The following is a 10827-nucleotide window of genomic DNA, read 5'->3' on the forward strand; positions in this document are numbered from 1 at the left end:
CTGCTTGTGATTTGGGCGCTCCCGTGCCTAATGGCCCGTCTTCCCGCAGCGCCGGCAGGCGTTGGGGTCGACCTGCTTCTTCTTCTCTGAAGAAGCCTTGCCGTGGCGTTTGCCATCGCTACCACGACTGGAGGAGGCTACCCTGGAGTTCCTCTGAGCAGCCCACTCCTTCTCTATCAGTAGCAGTTTGCCGCTGTCCTTCGTTGCTGTCGCCTGCTCCTAGCACTCGTCTACCGTCTGCAGACAGTCTGTCACATCCTCAATGGTGAGGGTGGACAAGTCCAGCATCGTCTCTATAGAGAGAGCGATCTGGATGTATTTTGCCGGCACGGAGTGGAGGTACTTGGAGACCGATGGTGATGCCATGGCTCTTGAGCTTGCTGATGAGCATCTGTAGGGGGACGAAGAAGTCCTCCACCATTTCAACATCCTTGAACTTGAGGTTGGCGTACTCCTGCTTTCAGAAGCTGGGTCGTCGCCTTTTTTGCGCGGTCGGAACCGACGCGTATCGCCGCAATAGCCTCCCACGCCTTCTTAGCAGAGCTCTTCGCCCCCAACGGCTCTTTGTACTCTGCCGGTACAGCAGCGAGGATACCCTCCAACGCTGACATATCATCTTCTTCATTATCGGTGCCCTTGTCAACAGCATTCCAGAGCCGTCGGGCTCTGAGCTTGACTTTCATGGTCACCGACCACTCTTCATAGTTGGTGCGAGTCAGCGTCGGCCAACTAGTACCGCTGACCTCCCGCACCGTGCGAACAACGACCTCCTGTCGTGGTTGAGCAACCACAGCAGTGCCACTGCTGTCGTCCATCTCCGAATCGTTCGTCATCGCCATCGGTTAGTCCGGTGACGATGCTTGTATGGCTCTGATACCACTTGTTAGCCCACAGGATCACCGGCTTAGGCGAGTCGATCACTCACCAGTCTTGCCGACCATGGCTGAGCACGACAGGCGCTGTCCGACCACACACTATGGTCAGATGGTAGAAGAAAAGGGAGAAAGAGCATACACACACGGCCGAGACACCATCGTTGGCCGGAACCCTGTATAGGAGATGACTAATCTGAACTCTCTTTACTGAGTTGCAGTGACAAACTATTTATACAACTCTATCCTATCTAGTCATAGTATAGCTGTCATGCTGCTATAGTTAATAGATAACACAGCAGGACTGACTCTGGCGTCTGCTCTTGCCTGCGGCTACAGTTCGGCAGGTGAGCCATTCGACGCCTGCCTCTACAATGGCTACAGTAACACAGTAGAGAGCCTTTTCAGCATCGCCTTGCCTTGTTGTGTGTTCACATAAGGAAGCAGTAGATTATCTAACAAATTTCTATTCTTACAAATCTGAATTATTTCCATAGCATGGCACATTTTGTTGTGGTTTACTAAAGACGGGATCTAACTAAAGCATTCGATTTTTTTTGTATTGATTTATGTGATGGATGTCGTCTACATCGTTTATTTGAAGTATCTTCAATTTCTTGTTTGCAGCCATGTCTTTGGAGAATTCAAATAGCAAGGGCAAGCCTGTGATCAAGGAGGAGGTCTCTCCACTGACGCCAGTGGAGCAGAAACCCTTTGCGGTCATGTCTAATCTGGACGATAAAGCTATGCTCAAGAATGAGGTGGAGGAGGTCTCTCTGCCGATCCTGGAGACCGCAGCTCCTCATCATCACCAAACGCCGACGAATGATGTCTCTGGCAGTGACGACAACAACGGCGTCCTCGGGGGGACAAGCGGCGTCCAGGATGTGGGGTCGTCGTCGGCGTCGGCGTCGGCGTCGGCAGCCCACATGATGCAACAAGCAGCCATGCAGTGGGGCGCAGTTGCTGCGCCAACGGTGATCCTTCCGGCATTCCAGCAACTTGACAGCAGCCGCATCCTCCTCATCAAAGAGGTGATGCAGCACTGCGTCACCGCACTGGCCACGGGGGACGTCCTGGCGGCGAACACCGGCCTGGTGATCATGTCGACCCTCGCGTCCGCCGACGGCGACCCCTTGCAGCGCGTGGCGTTCGCCTTCGCCGAGGCGCTCGGACGGCGCGCGCTGCAGCAGATGCTGCCGGGCCTGTACGGTGGGCTACTGCAGCTCGACTTCCCATCGCAGCCCGCGGCAATCGGTTACACCGGCGCCACCCGCCTCTGCTTCGACGCGCTATGCCCGCTCCTCCGCGTCGCCGCGTCGGTCGCCAACCACGCGATCGTCACGGCGATGGAGGGCGAGGAGCACGTGCACGTCGTCGACCTTGGCGGCGCCAGCCCAAACCAGTGGCTCGAGCTTCTCCACCTCTTCGCCGTGCGTCCGGAGGGCAAGCCCTCCTCCCTGCGCCTAACCGTCGTCAGCGAGGAGGAAGGGTTACTCTCCTGCACCGCTTGGCTGCTCCACCGCGAGGCCGCGCGCCTGCACATCACCTTCACCTTCAACCCAGTGCGGTCTCACATCGACCGGCTCTCCCCTCACGATGTGGCGTCCTTCGGCGTGCATGGCGGTGAGGCCTTGGCGATCACATCCACCCTGCAGCTCCACCGCCTGATCGCCGACGTGACCAACATTGACCTACCAGCCGTCGCCGATCATCAGCATCATGGCAAGAAAGGGAAGGGGAATAAGCAGCCGAAGCATCAGATAATCATGGCGGACGCGCTCCTTCGCGTCCTCTGCGACCTGTCTCCGAAGTTGATGGTGCTGACGGAGCAGGAGGCCTACCACAACGGCGCCAGCCTCGGGGACCGCGTCCGCAACGCCTTCGACTACTACGCGGCTCTGTTCAACGACCTGGAGGCCGGCGGCGCGCCGCGCGAGTCGGCGGACCGCGCGGCCGTGGAGCGGATGCTTCTCCGGCAGGAGATCATGGACATCGTCGCCCGGGATGGCTCCTCGCGGCGGGAGCGTCACGAGAGCGTCATGGGGTGGGCGCAGAGGATGGGCATGGCTGGGTTCCGGCCCATGCATCTGCAGGTGAGGCGCTTCGACGCGTTCGCAGACCCGGGGCTGCTGGTGCTCCAGCTGTCGCTCCACGGCACGCTCAGGTACTGGGTAGCCCAGGACAACACCTGCTTCATCATCTACGCCAACATGACCCCGATGTTCTCGGTGACGGCGTGGCGGCCGGCGACGACCACCGGCGAGTGATGCGGCAATATATAACTGGCGCAGCAGCATTCGGCTTCTTCACTACCTGATCATCACTGCTGTTTGCTGCGCTTGTCGTTTACTGGTGGGTGATATCATCTGCGGACTGGTTGATTTCCGAGGTTCAGTGGCTGATTATTTAGGGGTTTACCAGATACGGTAGACATTTTATTCCTGATTGATGTCAGCGCGCTGGGTCCTCTAGTTAATTATTTCCTTGATTGAGAGTTTGGAACAGAATTCAGAACTAGTTTTTATTATCGTTTGATTTATTTTTCCGGTGTTGTCATTGATAATTTAATTGCATGCATCATATCGGGCTTGTTATAGCAAATTAAATTCCGGATTGGAAAAGCTTTTTATGCAGACATTTTGTATGAAAGGCTGTTCACCTAAGTGGATAGCTTGGGTAAAGACTTTTATTTTGAGGTGGTGGAAATGTTAATGATGAATTAATGATGTCGGTTACTTTCTAAAAAAAACAGAAATACTATACAACACACGTGTATTTTAGTAAAAACAACACACGAATTTTTTCTCTCTGTCTCCATCGGTTCTGCTGCTCCGATCCCCCTGCTCCGCAATGCACGCACGCGTCTGCATGCCCGCACCGTGCCGCTGGCTGGACGAAGCACGCAAGCACGCACGCGTCTGCTGGACGAAGCACGCATGCGTTTGTTGGCTGGACGAAGCACGCACACGTCTGCTGGCTGGACAGGTCTCTCCTCCTCCTCCTCCTCCTCTACCATCCGTGATTTGTTCTTTTATAGAAAAAAAAATTGTTTCTTATGATTTATGGATATGTGATCTTGTGATTTGTGATTGTCTGGAGGTAGAATAAGGCTGGATGCTGGAGGTAGAAGGAGAGTGGAGGTCGTTGGATCTTAATTCTATTGTGCAAAAAAATTCATGTGTTGAAACTATATAAAACACAAGGTTGTTGGGTAGACAGACGCCTTAGATTAGGGAGGTCAACTTTCACCACTCCTCTTTAACAGGATATTTAACTATTTGTCTAGTACTCTTTCACCTGCCAATTTTAGTTTTGCTTCTTAAAATTGCCATATGAATAGCAAACATTGCTACATATTTGACACTTTCAATGATGTGGCCAGCCACCTCACCCCTCCATCGTGTTCATGCCATTGCATGCAAAATGACTATTGTGCCGTGCCTCTTATAGTATCTAATTCAGCTCTCTTTGTTCCCAACACTACTGGAAACAACGTATTTGCTGAGTAAAAAAATGTTTGTCAAGTGCATTATATCGGGCACTCGGCAAACAAGCTCTTTATCGAGTGCTGTAAAAAAAATACTCCGCAAAATAATAACACTCGGGAAACAAACTCTTTGCCGAGTGCTAAAAAAATACTCGGTAAACTAAGAAAAAACACTCGGCAAAACATAGATACTCGGCAAAAAACCGCCACGTGGACGTCCGTTAGTTACTGTGTCGGCCGTTAGGAGTTTGCTGAGTATCCGTTAGTGGCACTCGGCAAAGAAATAAGTTTGCCGAGTGTTTTTTTCAGCACTTACAAAGAAACAAGTTTGTCGAGTGTTTTTTTGCACTCGGCAAATAAATAAGTTTTTTTTCTCTTCAGACCTTGAAACTTTTTTTACTCTCTACATACAACATGTGGTACTCCGTGTTAAGATTTGGTATATTTCTGGATCTGTTTGCTATATTTAATTAATTTATTACATTTCAAGGAATTTTTTGGTATAAGTCAATTTTGAACTTCAAGTGATTCAAATAATAGAATAAAATGAGTAGGAAAATAATATTCATGTTATTCAGTCCAGTGTGAGGCTTTACCCGAGAAATGAAAAAAATTTCGAACATCTTGCTCAGGAAACACGACCACGAAAGTGTGGCCAAATGGTTTTTAAATTCTAAAAAAAGCAAACGAAGTCTGAAAATCATGAGATTTGTCAAGATCTCATGATATCATACGTGGAGGCTGTGGTAAAAACTTGAGAATGTTTCGCATAATCTGTCATGTATGATGTTTACAAACCGAAGCATCTCAAAAGAAGAATCGTAGCGTTGAGAAGGATTCGGTAAGATTTGGAGTCAAAGTGACGGTCAAATTGGGGTTTGACTTCAAAATTTTTTGTATAGACAATAGAGAACATAGATTAATTCATGTGTAATTTTGGTAATTTTTTGGATCTATTTGATAATTTTAATTTATTAAGTGCAATTATAGAATTTTAATTGATATAAATTAAATTTGAGATATAACTGTATAAAATAATAAGTTTTTTTTCTCTTCTGAGCTTGAAACTTTTTCTACTCTATACATACAGCATGTGGTACTCCATGTTAAGATTTGGTATATTTCTGAATCTATTTGCTAATTTTATTTAATTTATTGCATTTCAAGGATTTTTTTGGTATAAGCCAAATTTGAACCGCAAGTGGTTTAAATAATAGAATAAAATGAGTAGAAAAATGATATTCATGTTCTTGAGTCTAGTATGAGGCCTTACTTAGGAAATGAAAAGAAATTTCGAACATCTTGTTCAGAAAACACGACCACGAACGTGTGGCCGAATGGTTTTTAATTTCTAAAAAAAGCAAACGAAGTCTAAAAATTATGAGATTTATTAAGATCTCATGATATCATACTTGGACGCTGTGGTAAAGAATTGAGAAGGTTTCACATAATTTATCATGTAGGATGTTTACAAACTGAAGCATCTCAGAAGAAGAATCGTAACGTTGAGAAGGATTCGGTAAGAAGAACTACATGAAATAATGGAATAATATTCATAGAAAAATCAAATATATATTGTTGAGTGAATTTTACAAGGTATTTTCAAAGTACATCGGAACAATTTTAGAAAAACATGTTATGGAAAAGGAGGAAAAGAAAAAAAAACTAAGTTTGTCGAGTGCTCCTCAGCTGGAGGTTTGTCGAGTGTCAGATCGGGGACACTCGGCAAACTGTAACACCTCTAGTGTTACGAGCTCGCTTAACACCTTAACTAAGGCCTAAAAGAAATTAATTAACTAAGCTCTCGTGTTTTAAAGTTTTAAAACTCACATAAAATGATAAAATAAATTATCCATGTTTTTGTATAGCTTGATGGTTCCCGGCAAGTACCTTGGTTTGGTGTAGTTCGTAGGTTGGTTTGACGCTGCGACGTTATCTCAAAAATATCCCAAAGTCCCTTCATAACATACTAGAACTCGTCCTTGCTACTCGACCCATCTACCTCATCTGTTCTCAACGTCATCGTGTTGCCGGCTGCGTCGCTGTTGCAGTTGACCACGCGCAGGCACACCTCTTTGGAGCTGTCCGTGCCAACCGACACGCTTTGTCGGCCACCTTGGGCCAGGCCAAATCCTCCCCGTCCTTTCTTTGATGATCGCCTTAAATGATGTTGGCCAGGTCGCTCACGTTTCTGCTGTCTCAGTCTTGCCTTGCTCGTCTCTGCGGTCTCGATTTGTCGTTGCCAACCGGCATGTCCTGCCATCCACGCTGGGTCAGGTTAGGTCGAATCAGTCCTGCCTCACCCCTCCTTTTTCTTCTCGGTTGCCGTGGGGAACCCTCCTAGTCCTGCTCGTCCTTCTCGCTCTACTCTCTCTTCCGGTTTTCCTCCCACCACGGCGTCCCCGCCAGAGCTATCCGCGCTGGTGCCAGCCTTCCCCATGCTGGAACCACCGCTCTGCTCCACGGCTGCCACGCCCGCTCGCCGCACCACCACGTGGCCATCCGTGCCCACCATTGCCCTACCTCCACCGCGCGCGCTACTCATCCGAGCCAACCGCCTACTGCACGGAGCCCCCCTACCAGCGCCGCAGCTCCACCGTCCTCCCACCACCGTTGCGCCTGCCGTGGCCATTTCCGCTGCCACCACGTGAGCGCGAGCGCGCAAGACCTGCGCTGGAGCTGGCCCTCCCTACGTCACCGTGGGACACCTCCCCACGCTGCCCTCCCTTTTCACTCTCCGCGGCACGCACCAAGCTCGACACCGCCTTACCTCGCGCTGAGCCTACTACACCTCTACGCCGTCGCAGCCACTGCTGCACTAGTCCACCGCTTTTCGCCGTTCATCATCGGTCTTCGCATGCACGCGCATGCCCCGGTCCCGTGCTGGACCTGTGGTTCCTCAGCGCGTTGAGCCACAGTGCCCCGCCGTGTCCGGCCCGCTGCCGCCTGAGCTCCAGTGCCGGTGCTCCCTACTGCCCCACGTGTCTCCCCACACTGCCCCGTCGCTTGGCTTCCCCACGCGTGCGTGTGCCTCTGTGGCCACACTGGAGCAGTAACCAGTGGTGCTGTGCGCCTGAGTCCCCACCATGTTGCCGCCCCTCCCGCACCATCTGCACTGAAGCCGCCGCTGCCATCCTCTGCGCCGTCCGCCGTCCTTGCCGTGGCCGGAGCTCCACGCTCTAGCTCGGGCCGAGCCGCCTCCTCCAGCGGGTGCGCCCGGCCTCGGGCAAGCCATGAGGCCGCCTCCCCATCGCCGTCAACGAGCGCGAGGCCGAATTTCACCGCCGGCCGATGGCTCTGCTCCGTGCTATGCAATTGGGGAGAAAGAAGGTGAGAAAACATGATTTGGGTGGACGCCAGGGTGGTAAATGAACTTGTTAGTGGGTGTACTAAATAGTAGTTGGACCTTGTCGTAATTTAAGGAAAGTTTAGGGACCGTTTTGCATTTGTGCCGCGCCACCTGCCCGCCTGGGCTGCTCTCACCTGCGCTAGGCCGGCCTGCAGCGCGCGCCTGTGGGCTGCCCGCTGCTGTGCGCCTGGGCCGGCCTTGGGTCCGCTTGCACCTGGGCCGGTTGGGTGTCACTGCCGCCTGGCTGGGCCGCTACCGGTGCCTGGGCCACCCGCGCTGTTGCCCTGCCACTTGGGCCGCTGGCCGCGCACCTCGCCTGGGCCGCTTTGTGCCCAAGGACCCTTTTAACTGTTTCGGTGTTTCGTAATTTCAGCAAGTATCTAAATACTTGCAAATTGATAATAAAATGTAGAAAAATCATAAAAATGCCAAACCAATTTTAATAGGCTTCTAAAATCATGATCTACCTGTGAGTCCAGTTTGTTCACATAGGGTGATATTATTCTTGGAAGCTATATAATTAACTTAAGGAACTTAATATTAAAAATATAAACTTGTAGGAATTCCCATGATAAATTGGTAATATTGTTGAATCTAAAATTTGTACAGTAGGCTCCTAACGATATTAGGTACCCGCTGTAATTTTTGGTAGCTCCAGAATAATTAGTTTGCTAAATAGATAATGATGCCATATTCCGAATAAAGATTAAATGGATAGAATAAAATAAAGAAACACCTTGGTTTATATAACTAAAAGAATTATTGGGAAATAACGCCTTATCCGACAACGTGTATATGTAGCCTAAGTATGGTCGTCGTTAGAACTAGCCCGTTAACTCGAGAGGTGTACGTCATATTTTACGGGTCACGATTGCAGTTGATTAATTACATCTTTGCATTGCATCACATGCATATCATATAGGTACAATGATGGATCAATGGATCGATCGAAGGATGATTGGGAATTCGAAGATGGTGTAATGGTATTCTCTCCAGGAGATAATGCAATGGGCTTTCTATTCAGATGATGTGGATGATCTGAAGATGCTGATACTAACTTTTTAATATCTCTTATCCAGGCAAGCCCCGGTGCATAACCCCTATTTTCTACAGTTTAAATTATATTTGTGCATTAAGTTTTAAGGAGTTGATTGAAACCCACTTGCATATACTTATCTTTATCCTATGAGTCTTACTAGTATGATAGGATCGTGTAGATTGCTATGCTATAGGACTCCGGTAGAAGTCGAGTGATTGCCTGTCACTCGCGAGAGATAGGAAATATATTACTGTATTATTATCACTTAGAAAATATCAATGGTGGAAAGGTAAACTGGTGACTGGGCATGGATATGGTTTGGGTATTGGTGGGTGTAAGAGCTTGTGTCGCCATGGACGCAGGGCATGGCTTGGTTACACTATTTTCCCTGTCTGTGTTGGTTAATGACCGATCGTTGCATAAGCCATCGAGGCAAGTCATAGACTTATTATCCTGAGCACATACTTAGGTATGAGCGTTTGGAAGACTTGTTGCTCTCTTGTCGTGGATCCGGCTCTTTCAGGACCGACTGTTAGGGTTTTATTTTGGTGGAGGAGGTCCTTGCACCGCACTGAGTCCGGGACTCAGGGGCGGGGGCTTGGAGTCCTAGTTTGGACGGGGACCTGGACACTCGGGACAGGAGAGTGATGGGTTGGTCCTGCTTGTGCCTTGGGTACAAGCGGGGCGTGTGTTTTCGGGGTACCCAGCTGGGGGCATTGATTCACGAATCGCCTGGCAATCTGGTACGGCTTATTTCATGCCTAGCATCGTAGTAAGAACCGAAGATGAAAGATGGAAAAAGGAAATCTGATTGCTTACCACCTGCTTGAAAGTAGCACAGGTGTTTACATAGAATTGTTAGTTAATGAACCAATGCGGCTATTAATAAAAATCGAATATAAGGACGCACGCTTAGTAATGCTTCATGCAAATGCAATAAACCCACAAGCCAGATAGCCTTGCATACCATTGGAGTCTTTTCTTTTCTCCTGTCGGGTAAGTCTTGTTGAGTACAATTGAGTACTCAGGGTTTTATTCCCCCTGTTGCAGGTGATAGGTGGATGCTAGAGCTGACCCTTGTGTGGATTCCTCCTGGTGGGCTCAGAGAGGATTTCCTTTACACTGCGATCGTAGTTGTTATTTATAACTCTCACCAAATGCTTTTATAAATGAAAATTTCATAATCTGTTGTCGTAGTTTCTATATCAATACTTCATCATGTCATTAATAGATGTTTATTTCCGCTGTAACTCTGTTCACATGTTTATATTTTGTTGTTCAATTAAATTGTTTATAACTCTGATAATATGATCTCATTCCGCTATTATATTAATAAATATTATACTCTGATGTTGTATGAAAAGTGATGTAAGAAATGATTCAGAATGATGTAAGCTTTATTCTCTCATTTGTGATCCTGGTGGCAAAAATATGGATTTTCGGGTTCTCCCCTGGGGTATGCCCGACGGAACCAAGTAATTTAGTGTTCTCCTTTGGGTGCTTAGTGTCTAATGGAAGACGAGCACTCCTAGGAGGCATTAGATTAGACGGTTCTGCCACAGGTGGTATCAGAGCGCAAATGAGGAAATAAGGCTTCAAAAACCTTTTCTAAACTAAAATTTGGCAACAAATTCTTTCCAAAAGGCTAGGGCGTTCAACTGCGAAGTTATATAAGTAGCCCTATTACTATGGTTATGTATACAGGATAGATGGCACTGCTGACTTAGGTAGGCTTAATCAAGTTTTCTACAGGTACACTGACTCGAGCATAGTCCGATAGTATCGACTAGTTACATGGAGAGAACGATATGCCAACAATTTGAGAATGGTTGCCCTATATGTTGGCAACAGTGGAAGGACGTATAGGACGTGCATTCATGCATATCCTATTTGTGCATTGTAGTGTCGTAGTATTTGCCGATACGCCCGCCATAGGTCGTATTATGCACGACTAACTCGTTCCTATTCCGGAGTTAGGTCTGCACTGTGGCTTCGTATTTCGCATTCGCCCGTGGTTCACGCCTATCGTGACCCACGTCTCTCCGTACCCCTTTTATGCGCTCTTTGTCGGACCCTT

At 48.4% G+C, this 10827-nt stretch overlaps 1 protein-coding gene across 1 annotated transcript; it reads left to right on the top strand.

Moving 5' to 3' along the window:
• The first annotated feature begins 1501 nt into the window (after window positions 1–1501).
• On the top strand, window positions 1502–3142 carry LOC136510783 (scarecrow-like protein 3). The gene has a single exon (XM_066505122.1). The coding sequence runs from the start codon at window positions 1502–1504 to the stop codon at window positions 3140–3142; it is 1641 nt and encodes a 546-aa protein (XP_066361219.1).
• Window positions 3143–10827: the final 7685 nt, after the last annotated feature.

Source organism: Miscanthus floridulus, chromosome 16, assembly GCF_019320115.1.
Source record: "Miscanthus floridulus cultivar M001 chromosome 16, ASM1932011v1, whole genome shotgun sequence".
NCBI lineage: Eukaryota > Viridiplantae > Streptophyta > Magnoliopsida > Poales > Poaceae > Miscanthus > Miscanthus floridulus.

Coding starts and splice junctions, on each gene's coding strand:
- LOC136510783 (XM_066505122.1), top strand. CDS start 1,502: ATGTCTTTGGAGAATTCAAATAGCAAGGGCAAGCCTGTGATCAAGGAG.